General features: G+C 38.8%; 1 protein-coding gene across 4 annotated transcripts in view; it reads right to left on the bottom strand.

The window, feature by feature from the left end:
• Positions 1–14998, bottom strand: part of UTRN (utrophin) — a 356530-nt gene that overhangs the window by 219571 nt on the left and 121961 nt on the right. For 3 of the 4 annotated variants that reach the window (XM_039567915.1, XM_020583681.2, XM_020583680.2), the window contains 7 exons: positions 12699–12878; positions 10947–11075; positions 10634–10804; positions 9947–10096; positions 8721–8858; positions 7751–7903; positions 1060–1251 (listed from right to left, as the gene is read on the bottom strand). In XM_039567915.1, the coding sequence (XP_039423849.1) occupies positions 1060–1251; positions 7751–7903; positions 8721–8858; positions 9947–10096; positions 10634–10804; positions 10947–11075; positions 12699–12878 (1113 nt within the window). The remainder of the gene's footprint in view (positions 1–1059; positions 1252–7750; positions 7904–8720; positions 8859–9946; positions 10097–10633; positions 10805–10946; positions 11076–12698; positions 12879–14998) is intronic. The other variant, XM_020583682.2, reaches the window with a different exon arrangement.

Raw genomic sequence — 14998 nt, forward strand, 5'->3', positions numbered from 1 at the left:
TTAACATAAACACTCCTAACAGCACTCAAGGCAGCACAGAAGCAGCGTAAGCAGGGACAAGAGAATTTCATCAATGAAAGGCTGCCTGCTTTGTCAAAGGCTGGCACCATTCCCATATTTGCTTTTGTAAAATGTATAAAAAACCAAGACATGAAAAATGGAGTCATGAACACAGCAGAAAGAAAAGCATGCCAGAAAAGTGGACTGGAATTCTGAAAAGCTTTTAAAGGACCTATATAGCAGCTGCAGGAACAGCTAATCCAGCTCTTGGTGAGAGGCAAAGCCTGACTACACCTCAGACACGACACATGGATCCCGCTATGATTCCCAATCCAGAGAGGTACATGTACACTGCACCATGCCATGTGTAATTCCCAACTCCAATGGATGTTTTCTGGGAAAATCTGTTTCACACTCTTTTGTATGCAAAGAATTAACCAGGACTCAGACTTCTACATACTCAACTCCTATTTCCCAGGAGGATTCATTATTTTCAAACACAATTTCTTCATCCCCTTTTGAAAAAGGCCAGGTCCTTAACTATTTCCTTATTATTAATCACACAGGTAAATCCACTGGCTGACAATAAGAAGGGGGAGTTTAAAACTGAAACAGGTACCATCATCTTGAGGCATCACATATAGCTTTATAAAAAGTCAAGAATCACCCTCTCCTCTTCCTATGTGAGCAATTGTTTTCACATGACCTAAGAACAGCAGCTGTATTAAGGCTATCAAGCAGGAATGTAAGGAGATTGGCTTTAGCATTTCTCTAAGAGTTATTTAAACTACAATGAAAAATACAAGTGTCTACAACAAATTAAACATTGCTCCCTCAACCTCCCACCCAGATTTCATGCTGCTATATTTTGTATCCAGATTATGCATAGAAAAAAAAAATAGCCAACAGAACTGTCATTTTTTAGTTTTCAGTGCATATTGATCCTGTATATACCAAGCAAAACCATAAATACAGCAATACAGTTGCAGTGGCCAGTGGTGGCCTTTATTCTGCTGTTTCCCTTCTCTGCTCTGAATATAATGCTTAGGCATGCAGTACCTTCAGTGCATCTTCCTGAGCTGAAAAATCTTCGTAGATGCCAGTATTTAGCTCTGGTGCATTCAGCAGCAGCTCAACATCAGCCATGGCCAGCAAAACTTTGTTGATTTCAACCAAGTACTCAGCCGAGAAAGGCAAGGTCCTAACTCCTGTAGCAAATTGGCCTTTTAACCTCTGCTGGACAGGGATTGCCTAAAAACATGAAAATTAATTTTATATTTCAAACAACAATCCATTTTATGAAAAAATCCTAAATCAATAAGCTATATTCAGAATAAATACTTTTCTACATTAAAAGACAAAACAAAAGCCTTTCTAGCAAAGTTACATAAATTCGGAAAGCTGCAAGTCCTGCACAGGACTTTCTCTATTTATTTTAAAAGTTAGAAAACAGTAGATATCATGCTTCACAATGACTCTGTATTATTCTTGATTAAAACTCCAAGAAATGGGAAGGGTACTGCTGTTTCTCTTACCTTGATCCTTCCCATTTCCAGAAATAACACTTCTTGATTGAGCCTGAATCTAGTGTTACAACCAACTCTGCTTCCTTCATCACAAAGATACCAGTTTACTGAAACACACTTTATTTCCCATCCATATTCTTTTCAGTAGGCATCCCCACCCACATTTTCTAACCATTTTTTAAAATAAATTAGTGCTCCACCAGTACTCCAATATTTTGCAGTAATAAAAGACAGTAACTCCTCCAGAGCTTGGTAATTGTTTTCTACACTGGCTGCAAGACTAGGCTATCTAGCCAAGTACAATGTTGGCAGATAAGAGAGTAAGAACAATAATTTAATGCAGCTTTTTCTTGGCTCACAAATTGTGGGCTGGATCTGAAACATTAGGAAGCCTGCAACAGGAAGCTATCCCTCAGCCACGCCTGGCAAAAAATTAGCAAAGGCAGGTGAAGCAGGCTGACAGCAGTTTTTAGCAGAAAACCTTTCTTGTCAAACAGGATTCTGTTACCATCTCTGAAAACAGCCCAGTTCTTTAATAAAATAATCGAATAAAAAGAAAGCCCACCTTCAAATAAAGAAATCGAGCAACTTTAAATCACCAGGTTGTATTTGGCGAATTTGAGTCAAGCAAGAGAGGCACAGGACTGTGTGATTTACTACCAGTTGAGAACACATTTAAGAGAGTAAAGAATAAATGTATGTTCATAGCAATTTCAGCCAGTGAATTTTACTTTTCAATTTGTCTGGGCTGGGTGCACACATGAAAATCTCTAGCACAGCTGACAATCGATAAAATATTAAAGCCCCACTAACCAAGTGGCTTGCAAACACCTGTCTGTACCTTCCTCCTTCACATGTTTCTGAGAATTTCAAATATGTCACTCAGATTAACTGGAACCTAATATTACCAGCACATGTAGTGCAAATTAAGCAAGCAGAAAAGGTACGTTCACATATTCACCATTCACGACTTTGCACGCACTAAATGTTCCTAAGGATTTTCTTTGTTTTGCGGTTTTTTTGTTTTGTAGACAATCATCTCTCTACTGAAACTGAGGACACAGCTTTGCTTCCACGAGACCTGTACCACCAAATACAATTTGCTTTCAGTCATTCATTGCATACCAAAGAAACTGGATGCGAGGGCACCCCAGCATAAGTCTACTAAAAACATGAATTACAGAAAAGCATCACAAACTACTCAGTATTGCTTTCAATTCAGTACACCAAGCAAGTGCCACAATTAAAAACAAGGCTTACTCCATACACTTTAGCTACAAACCCAGCATCTTGGTCCCTGATGCTCCCCAAACATATTTCCTTGAGGCTCTGAATATATTTTATCAGCTTCCATCAATGAAATTTGGAGCAAAAGCCCAAGGCTTAGACAGTGATATGGTTTCCTGTGGAAGGAAAGGGCCCTGTTCCAAAGAAATCAGTCTGTGCAACTCAAAGCATCTTTTCCCTAACAATATGAAAAAGGTCAAGGTAAGAAAAAAACACCAGGATGCCTTCTACAGCACAGCCATCTGCAACATCTTCACGAGGTGTTTTTTCTAACTCCCAATCAGTCCACAAATCCCATTCTCACACAGGCAACAGTCCAGAATCGACTTCACCCAGATGAATAGGTCACTGGACTTTATTATGTTTCTGCTTCCCACACACTGCTTTGTCTCTCATTAGAAAAAACTTGCACAAGGTTTAAAACAGCGTGTTTTGGCATGCAGCAAACTTGTTTTGTACTTGTGCATTGGCATGTTCTGAAACTCTCTGCTTTCCCAGTAACACCATCCTGGGCCAGATTACTCTGTTCTGCTAAGCAGTGAATTCCTCCTGGTGCTGCTCCTCCAGAGCACACCTCATTGCTAATCTCCTCCAGCTGCCTCCCATCACTGAGGTGATGCTTCCTCCTCCCGCAACCTTCATTCTTGAAGGTGAACATATGTAAGTGTTATAAATGCATTAGTGCTTTACTACAGCAGAGTTTTAATTGTTCACCTGTTCTCTACCTTGCATCACAGACTGGAAGCTTCTAAAATGCAGCATACTATGCTAAAAAATAGAAGAGGAGTTGTATGTAACTCTCTCACAGTTACCTGACAAATACCTAAATAGCACAGAAGCTGGTTTTGCTTGCTTGGCCCTGTTGGTTTTTTGTTTTGGTTTGGTTTTTTTTAATTAACTAATAAAAAACCTCAGGTAAGCAAACTGTTTTCACAGAATCAGAATGATTTAGGTTGGAAAGGGACCTTAAGGACCATCTCGTTCCAATCCCCCTGCCATGGGCAGGGACACCTTCCACTACATCAGGTTGCACAACACCTCATCAAACCTGGACTAGAACACTTCCAGGGATGGGGCATCCACAGCTTCTCTGGCCAAGCTGTTCCAGTGTCTCACCACCCTCACAGTGAAGAATTCCTTCCTAATACCTAATCTAAACCTATGCTCTTACAGATTAAAGCCATTGTCCCTTGTGTTATCCCTCCATGCCTTTGTAAGAAGTCCCCTCCAGCTTTCCTGTAGGTACTGGGAGGCTGCTATAAGAATCTCCCCAGAGCCTTCTCTTCTCCAGGCTAAAAGACCCCTCTTAGTCTGTCTTTATAGGAGTAGCGCTTCAGTGTTCCCACAATTTTTCTTAAGTATACACAAATAAAAAAGTCAATCAAAGGTTATTTAAGAGGAAATCTGACTGGATGACTTTTCTACTTTAATTTCAGCGTTGATAGAGCATGCTTAATAAATTTGCTCCCTCTTTAAATTCTAGCAAAAACAAAAGATTGGGGGAATAAAGAGAATACTTGGTTATTAGTGAACATTCTATATATAAGGCCACTCAATGAGAACTGCTAAAAATACTTTTAATTCAGGGGTCAAATAAATTTTTTTTTTCCTCCTATAGTCAGCATACAGTTTAACATGCAATTCAGAATTCAGTTTCAGATATTTCTCCCCTCTCCCCTTTTGTAGTTAAATATATTTTGAAACAAAATCTACCAATGATTCAAATCAAGGAGATTTTCTGACTTTCTTCCAAGTGAACTTTGGAAGATACTGCCCAAGACATTAACATAAAATTAAATCGATTACCTCCTTGGATGTTTAACTATATATGCATTTTAACCAAAAGTATTTACCCAGACAAATAGCAGATTGTCTCTGTAAAAAAAAATAATCTTTTGAACAGACACAAACTTTTTTACCATTCCTTGCCCCTTCTCTCACACTCAAAATATTTCAGAGCCAGTTTTCCAGAAAAGGGTTTCCCAAAGCCCAAACCTCATGTCCATTTTGTTTGTTTTTCTGTTAATTAATGCAATCAGCAAACAATTGTTCTTATTTAAGTAATCCAGAACCTTTCCTATAAAATTCATACTAGCAAAACCAAATGTTTTCTTTATTACAGAAATAATACTTCAAGAGCCTTCAAGATGATGTCTGCTTCAGTTTATAGGAAAAAATGCACTGTGCCTGCAATTGCATATTCACTTACCATCTGCAAAATTATTATTTTCACTTCAAAACAACATCCTAAAACCTGGAAAAAATCTCTCAGGAATTTAGGCAACTAATTACCCCTGCAATTCACGGTTTAATTTTTCTCTTTCCCTCATTCTGAACCAAGCCAGAATAGTCAAATTTAAATAAATACTAAATCAACATTAGAAAAGAAGGACCTCAAGGTTCAGCAAACTTCCAATGCAGGCTTTTCTTGCTAATGGATTTGTGGCAAAACAAGGCTTACTCAAAAGTACCTACTATGCAGAAGGATTACCAATATTTCAGAGATATTTTAACTCCATAATTCCTAGAAGCATAAATGATGAGGAATATTTATGATCCAGCTACTTCCAGCAAATCAATATATAGATATGACCGTCAAGCACCATAAATAAGTCCTCTCCTCCACGCTTGCTTACAAAAGCATAAATAATGTATTACATAAAAGTTTAATTGAAATCTACTCCCCAGCTTGGCATCTGAAATGTTCCTTTCCCTCCCTGTTTTGTTCACTTCAAACACCAGTTTCTCTTCCTCTGCTTGCTACAGCTTCCTTACATCAAGGTGAGGGCTTAAGCCACCTGCACACTAGTGGTTCAAGAATTCATTTAGTGCTTCTCAGTCCTAAGCTGAGATGAGCAACAAGCACTGCAATTTTCAAGTCTGGTGGCTCCAAGAAAATTCTGGATCAACAGTGATTATCTAAAATGATGATGATATTTGGGAAGACTATTTCTCCCTTTAGCAACGTTACAGTACCACACCATTTTCAGTGCTCAAGATTGATTAGTAGAGCCAGTGATAGAACAAGCCATAAAAGTAAAATAAGGCCACTTGAGACAAGCTGGTTTAGCACTCAAATATCAGAAATCTAGAGACCCGGGCACATGAAACAAAAGCAGCAGTTTGAGTTTCCAAGTTTCACACCAGTAACGAAAACTGCTGTGGTCCCTTTCTGACAGTGTAGCTGACCCAGAAAATCCAGAAACTACATCTGAGAGAACAAGGATATTTTTACACAACTTAGCTGATTCTGAGCAAGGATAATGTTTCTCCATCAACAGTCTATTGTAATTGGTACGGTAATCCATATCTACATGACATTCTGCATTCAGCAACCAGATTCACTTATCCAGGAATGGATCGAGCAGCACCAGGCATTAGCTGCAGTATATCCCTAAAGAAAAGGGCTTTACAGGAAACAAAGTATCTTCCTTAGAAAAAAAAATCAGTCAAGCTGCAGTGAGACCAACACTGACAAGGAAGACCAGTCTGTGGCACAACTGGGCTGCCCCCATTAGCATAGAGCCATGCAGGTGCACCATTTTTCCATTCCTATCCAGTAATTAATTCATTCAAAGGATCTGATGGTCAAACAGAAACTGAATAGTGTTGTTTTACTTTAAATACATATGGATCCCCATTTCCCTCAAACAAATTCCATGGCATCAGTCAGGTCCAAAGGAGCTTATGTCACCAGAAGAGACTGCTGGACACCCAACAGAGCAGTCAGATGTCAGACTGTTCAACAGACCCTGGGCCCTCTTTGCTGCCCAGCTCTGCATGGGAGGCTCATAATGTCAAACAATCTAAAGAGCAGCAGATCTAAAAGGTTTCCTTTCGCAGCTGATACTGAATGGCCCGTGTGACCAAGGACAGCAGACCATCTATCACTGGCAGCTGAAGCCACACAGCAGTAGCTGTGAATGAAGAGCACCACATCACAATTTTGTGGTGCAAGTCTCACAAGGAGCCAGAGCATTTTACCCCTGGCCCCAATTAACCAAGTTAATTGGTTCTGGGTTAAAAAGTTACAGAGCAGTCAAAAATATTGATAGATGTTGATTACGAAGCTTTATATGCAGAAATTGAGAAGTACTTGACAGATTACCTAGCCCTCAAGCTTGTTCAAGAAATTACTTACTGCTTCACAAGATTCTTCACTGTCATTGCCTAAAATATTAATGTAATTACCACACAATCAAAGTTTTTTTGAGGAAGGAAAGGAGAAATAAAAGAGATTTAAAAAACACCAACAAAAAATATCCACAAAGCCCTAACAAAAGCAATCGAAACAGTATCTGCATCCTCAACAATTAAGACATAAAACTTTCTGGGCAGTAAGCTTTATCAGACCCTGACATCACATCAGTTGCAAAATTGTTTGTCAAGACCCACACACGTCAGAAATACTTCAGCCTTTATCTGTTTGATTAATATTCACCATGTATAGTAATATCCATTACATGAGGGCTGTTATCCCTCTCTAACCACTTTTGGCAGGAAAAGGCAGTGGAGTAGTTACAATATCCTGACCACAAGATGCAGAGGCACTGAATTTAAGCCTCAAAGAAGTCTTTTATCATACCTGCACCAAACTGATACTGAATCAGGCTGTTTGAGTACAAGTTTTTAAAAGGGATTAGTACAATCCTCATGGATCAAGACTGGCAGAAATTGTCCTGAATCAGGCCCACTGCCCAGATCACGCTCTAAGATTTGGGCCTGAAGGATGAGATCTTTGGGACCTATGGTGGCTATGTAGAAATCCCAAACCAGTACATGCTGATAATTTCCTAACAAAAAATGAATGCTGTCATTTTGAAACACTTCTTTCCACAGAGGTGTCCAAAGAAGTTCCATTAAACCTCAGTGTATGAATCTCCAAAGTTCATACACAGCATTCACTGTTTGCTCTAAGAAATAGAAGCCTCATTTACCTGTAGTTTTTGTTCATCCTCCACACCTTGCAGCCCTGACAGACGGTCCTCAGCCTCATTCAGCCACTTCATTAGATTATCATGTTCCTTCTTATACTGGGAAAACACTGGAGAGAGTTCCACCGCCTGCCTCCTTTGAAATGACCTGCACTCCTACAATCCAGCGTATTGGGAAAATACGGTGTAAAAAGAGGGAAGTAGTGAACAGAATATGTCTTATTTATTTGAAAAACAAAAATATTTGAGGGATTCCTTTGAAGGAGCAAATTCCAAAATATGCAATAGTACTAATTTATTTTTGTAATAGCTATATTCTCTTTATCTGCATACACATGTAATCAAAGCCAGCCTGAGGGTCTTGCCCTGCACATTTGAACTACACCTCAGCTTGCCAACACTAGCAGGATTCAAACAGGTGAGCTAAATGGACCATCTTTGTTCAAGACAAGACCATTTTTAACATGGTCTGTGTATGCAAGCACCACAACATACTGCAGTCTGCAGTTACTGCTAATACCCTCTATAGGAAGGAAGAGAAATTTGGGAGCAGGCTCGATCACAGAAAGGGCTTCAGCTGAGAGGTCAGTATGTTTGTGTACATGTGTATATGTAGTCACTCTTCACACAGCCTGGTGGTGGAGATAAACCTCAGTTCAAGGGCCATCAAGACAGGTGAAGCAAATGCCCAACTCAATGTGCCTGTGCAAATACTTAGTGTGGCTCTCTGTGAAACTGTGAAAAGGACTTTAAAAATCAAAAGCACTCCCCCAAAACCTAGAAATGGGAAAATTCATATTTTGGAATTGCAAAGATTCAGAGACTCAGATTGTGTGCACACACATTTAACTCTCCCCTAGAGAATCATGCATGCTGAAAGAGTCATAAGTTATAAAATATGGATTACAGGTTGTAAGTGGGATACCAAAGGGAAAACTGAATAAATGAGCTGTAGTAACTGCCATAACTGTACCTGAACACTCTTGTACTTTTTCTGCAGAAGCAACAACTGTATGCGGATCTTCTCTCTCTTGTGGTCCTCCATAGGCTGCTGCAGCAACTGCCCTCCTCTCTGTAAAACTTCTTCAATCTGAGCTCTTTCTTGATCCAGCTAAAATTACACAGATCTCTGTTACCTACAGCTCAGATATTAACAGCAATTGTACCAAACTTTTGTTTTATTATCCAAATGGGAGCCAAACAAATTCAAGCAGAGATTCTCGTCCACAACTACCAAAATATAAAATCCAACTTGCTCATTTCATAAACTTTATAAAGAGATTTTTTGAAGGAAATTTAATGAGCCAGCAGTATGCAGTCACATCAATAGGGTGTTATGACTTTAGCTCCATTTCTTTTCTAGACATTCCTTGAGAATAATAAGCAAGGTCAGAGCAGAACAGCATAAAAACAAAAATTCAATAAATACAAAAACAGTATAAAAGGAAGGCTATGTTCTATAATAATAGGCCTTTATATAGAAATATTTTTAAATTTGCTTTCTGTGCTATGGCATTTTCCATAGATTTATATTCAGCTTATCAACTCAGTTTATAGTATTTGAGCTGCTTAAAAGGAAGGCAGATAGAGTGGCCTGACAGGAATTTACCCGACTTTGTAGGCAACAAAGCTATAGTGCACAAGATGCTAACAAAACTATGACAGTTTTATATATGGGTGAATAGCAGAGCCTAGATAAGAATCTAGAAGATAAATTTTGTTCAAAGTTATTTGGACTTGCAACAGAGAGCCACATTACAAGACTCTTACTTGCACCTTACCTCCAAGCATCCTCTGACCTGACCTATGCACTGCGATTCATTTTGTCATACCAGTTTGAATTTTAACCCCATTACTTTTACAGGAAGGATTCCTTAATAAAGAACTACTTTGAGTAGGAGACAGAAGATAGATAAACAAAACTCAGAGTTCACTACCTGTATTATATAAAACCATGATGAAAATACAGACTCAAGTATGATTAGTTACTCTCAGCATACCAGCCAAGAAGCAACAGCTATGGGGAAAGTATTGAAAAACTGTGCAGGGTTTCCAACAACCTAGTAATTCCCTTCACCTTCTACCCCTAACTTGAAGATAGTTTCTCAGAATTACCCCACAAAGTCTGAAGCAATGTAACAGGAGGACAAGACAGAAAGGGAGTTAGTCAATTATTTAATTGTTCCATTGCTCACAAACCTTTTCATCTTCCCCACTCAACTCCAGATGCTTTTCCACAACTTTTAACATATTCTGTATGTCAGTCTCAAATCTTTCCAGGTCTAGAAAAGCCACTCTAGATTCACGGGGCTCTGACATGACAGGAAGTCGTTCTTGTCCAACAAGCATCTGCAAGCAAAATAAAACCTTGTTCAAGCTGAAAATCTAGTCTCAGCTGGTACACACAATCCCCCATGAACAGGTATGTCAGTTTGCAGCACCATTAGATGTCAGCATAAATCAAAATTCTAAGAGTTGTTTGATCTGAGAGATAGCTCAAACACACTTGGTAGTTATTACCAAGTTTCTACCTTCAAACTTCAATCTGAGTATTTTGTTCTCAAAATAAGTGAAAAATCTCCAGTCACATTAGCTTATGGTGTTGTTTTGTAGCTCACAAATATGTATTACAATATATACAATTTTCTGAACAGTTGTTTGTAAATTTTCCAAGGAAACACAAGCCATCACATGTTACTCAGGTAAAAAAAGCAGTTGGCCTAAAAATCAGTCTCTCTTTTTTTCACATATAAATACCTACACTTAGAAGAGAACTCAAAAGCAGCAAAGTGCTGTTCTAATGAATAATGATATATCCACTACAGCCAGTTGCCATCTTCTTGGCACAGACCTCCCAAGCAAGTTCTGGCGCTTGTTCATCCTCACCTTGGCACTTTTGATGTGCTGAGACACCTTCTCAAAATTACGGTTCAGTTCTGCCAGCTTGGGCTCAACAAGCTCACGGCACGACACGCCCCGGCCATTCATTAAGATGACAGCCTGGTCACGTACATTGTCCACTCGGAGACTGACATCATCTAATTCAGATGTTAAACGCTAAGAAGTGAAGGAAAATGAAAATGGTTATCTCCTAGGCAAGAAGAGAGACATTTAAAAATAAACAGGAAGCAAATCTGACATCACTGAGAATCCATGAATTGACTGGTAATATTTTCCCAGATGACACAACATTTCCTACCTTCACAGTTTCCTCCTTTTGGCTAGCTGACTTTTTCTCGATTTCATCCAATAAGGCTTCAGCCTGATACAACCAAGTACTTATGTGGGCAACATTTTCATCAAAAATTTCCAGCTGGCCCTGATGATTCTGGAAAAAGATGAAAATAATGTATGAATATGAGAAACTTCTAAATATCCACAAAAAAAATCCCAACAAAAAAACCACAAACAAGCAAAAAAGAACCCACCAAACAAAAACAAACAAACAAACCCCAACCAAACAGAAAAAAAAAAAAATCAAAAAAACCAAAACAAACGAAAAAGCCCTCACACCAAAAACCCCCCATAGACCTAAAAACACATCAAATAAATCAACCCTGCCAAAATCTTTTGAATAGAAAGGAGATCGATAAAATAGTGTTATGGACACAGTTTGGAATGAAACACTGAAAATTAGATTGTACCTTTCATCGTCAATAGTATTTACAAAAATTCAATTATCATTCTAGACCCTTTGATAATATAGTTCCTAATTCACAGCAAAAGAAGTAAAGTAGCTGAAATAGTTTGTACAACTAAATATAGACAATGTATTACAACATTACAGCCAGACTACAATATCTCAGTCAACAAAAAAGCCCACAGTTTTTTCAGTCAGCACTAGCAGGTACAACAGTATGCAGTGTGTGTGGTTGTTGGGGTTTTTTAATTGGAAACGGGTTTTGCCAAATTTACAAATTATAGCAGTCAAGTTCTGATATTTTACTGATTACATTAAAATATTTCTTCCTCTTAAGAGAAGTCACAAAATTGTAGGCATGTTAATTAGGCCTACAAGAGCGAGGAGAGCGAGGCGAGAAGGCCTATGATTGTGCTTTTTTAGGTTAAACTGTTCTTCTGCTACAAAGAGCTATAAGCTTCTTGATGTTGATATAGAGAGCATAGACAATACTTGTCACCAGATATGAACATAATCTGGAACACAATCTAATTACGGATCATCCTTACAGCATTTACACATAAAGGTAAACTACCTGGTTACTCCTAACATGGAACCATTGGATTACAAAACAAACACTATCACCTGTAACAGGCACTGGACAGAAGGGCACAGGGCTCAGCATCCATGTATACACTAAAATTTCGGTAACTTCCACCTTCAGAAGTCCCTGATAGGGCTTGATTGTCATAACTAGCTAAACAACACCAAAATATCTTATGTATATAAAAGCATCAGTCTGATACTAGTGACAGTTGTAGACTGCTTCACGTCCATTTAGCATAACTAGCAGCTTTAGGTGTATAATATGCTTGGTCTTTCATTTACTCAGACAAACAGATGCTGTTGCCATACTCAAACACTTGCAGTTACGGTCTGTCCAAAAGAGCAATATGCTGACAGAGTCATAAGTGCTTTGCTGAACACCACTACAAAGTTATCCTTTGTCCATTAAATAGCCATCATCTGGGTCTCAAAAAAATCTATCAACACAAACTCATTCTGTTCATGTTGGAGCTGGCACAGAGGCTGAATATTCAAGCTGAATAAAAAGCAGCACATGCAGCAGCCTAGTTTTCCATCTTCCTCATTGTATACCACCTCAAGACTTACCTCTCCATCTACAGTGTAAACAGAAATCCATTCCACATTCTTTTAAGTCCATAAGGCATCACAGAAGCTTCACTTTACGGTAAAGTGAGACAAGTGAAAACTCCAACTGCTCCAAAGGTGTAGAGGGAGAACTGAATATTTCTCACCCATGCAACTTACCAACAAAGTATCACACCAGTCCTCAGTCCAGGTTCGAACTCTACTCCAGCCAGCATTAAGGACACACAGCTTCTCCTCCAGGACAGTCTCACTCCCTTCCACCAGAGACTGGAGCGCAGTGCAACTTTCTGTGATGCTCTTCAGATCAGCTTTCCTCCTCTCCAGCTCTCTCAGCACATTCTGAAAACAAGTTCAGCCATTAACATTGCACTGCTCCCAAACACAAGACATGAGGGAGGCAGATTTTTATCTCCACAGGAAACAAATACATTGACTGTGTGCCCATGGGAGGGGCTCACGCTGCAGCAGGGGTGGTGGGGCTGCTGCTCCTGAGAGTGGACCCACGTTGGAGAGGTTGACAGAGAACTGTCTCCTGTGGGAGGGACCCCACGGCCTCACAGGGGAACACTCCTCTCCCAGAGCAGTGGCAGGAAATCTCGGTGATGAACTGACCACAAACCCCCATGCCCTGTCTCCATGCGCTGTCGGTGGGAAGGAGGGAGGGGCTGGGGATAAAAGGTGTTTTAAGGTCTTATTTTACTTCTCATTATCCTCCTCTGATTCTGTTAGCAATAAATTCACCTCGTAACTTTAAGTTAAGCCTGTTTTGCCCTTGAAGTGCTTTTTTTTTTCCCTCCCAGTCCTTATCTCAACTCATGGAGCCTTTGTTAACTTTTTTTCCTTTCTCTCCTCTGCCCAGCTGTGGCAGGGGAGGGTGAACGAGCAACTTTCGTGGGTGCCTGGTGCTAGGCCAGTGTCAAACCACAATAATCACACTACTCTGTAAGTCCAATTTTAAAAGGCTCTTTTCTGCACTGTAAAGCACAGAACACATTTCAAGAGACGCTCTGGATTTCTCTGTATCTCTTCCTATTAAAGTACTTTTACAGTTGGGAACAATGAGAAATGTGGTAGGCCAAGGCTGAATTTTTTTTTGAGAACCATCACAACTCATTACTGCAGATGTTCAATTCACTGGCTACATATTACAGAATCCCTATTGTTATATTATCTATATAGAGATAGGTAAATGTATGTATCTTTAGCTCCGCCCTTTTTTCTAAGTCATCTCTGCTTTTAAATAGTTTTTTTAATCTAAAAAACTCCACCTTCTTTGAAAGTATGTATACTGACATGCAAATTAAGTAATATGTCATCTCTTGAATATCAGTACATTGCTTCCATGTGGAAAATAGACCTCTTGCCATACAAGATCACCCATTATTATTGATATCTGCCTACTTAGAAAGCTCTTTGATGTCAGTGTACAGTGTGGTAAAGAATGCACTTAATCGCAACCAGTGCCTGGAGCTCCTTGAACATCTTATTATCCATGAAGTAAATAATTTATTATTTTATCATAACTTATTGTCTTAGGAACAGAAACAAATACTCAAGTCACTACATTTTAAAACTGCCTCTAGAAAACCTTAAAACAGAAAGGACAACTTTGCATGCAACATAAAGGACTTGTCCTCCTGATGGTGCAGCATAAGAGTCATTATTTGCATGGCATACAAACGTATGGTAAGTATACTTGCAATAAGGATTTAAAAGCTTGTTTGGAGAGGAATCTTGGGGATACTGCCACAGCAAAACTCTACTGCTAATAATTGCTGATCCTGATTGAAATGCATGAGAACAAGTTATATTAGACGTGTTTGCAATTTGGTGAGCTTTCAAGTTTTAACATTGCAGACAGACCCATTCCAGAAGTAAAAAGTGACAGAAAACAAAAACTGGGAAGATCAGTATTACTGAACTGTATCAACTGACACTTGTTGCTAACTCTAAATAATATCCAAATTTCTACAGTGTGAGAAAATACAAAGAAAATCTGAAACAAAGTAGCTAAGACATTTGCCTATTTCAATTAAAAGCTTCAACTTGTAAGTGAAAGAAAATAGGGAATTACAGTAGCCTCTTGGTTTGCAAAGTCACAGTTTTGAAGAGAAAGCTGTTTCAATGAAAAGTTACAAACTAAATTTCTCATTAAATGTATTTTTCATTCAATGCACTTTCAGTTTGCTCTACTAATAAAATATTTGACCCAGTCCACAATTATATTTCCTGATAATTTTAGGAATATTATACTTGTGAAATGTGTAAGAGATACAGGAAGTCTTAAATACCTATTAGGATCAAATATGTAGTAATATCCTAAATATTTCACTGGCCATTTAAGGTTGATGCAAGATGACCAAAATGAAACAGATCAGATTCAGTAAGGTACTGAATATGAACTACTGAATCTACTGAAATTTCAGGATGTGGGAGATTTAGCAACAAGTTACAGGGAT

Source organism: Corvus cornix, chromosome 3 (genome assembly GCF_000738735.6).
Source record: "Corvus cornix cornix isolate S_Up_H32 chromosome 3, ASM73873v5, whole genome shotgun sequence".
Lineage (NCBI taxonomy): Eukaryota > Metazoa > Chordata > Aves > Passeriformes > Corvidae > Corvus > Corvus cornix.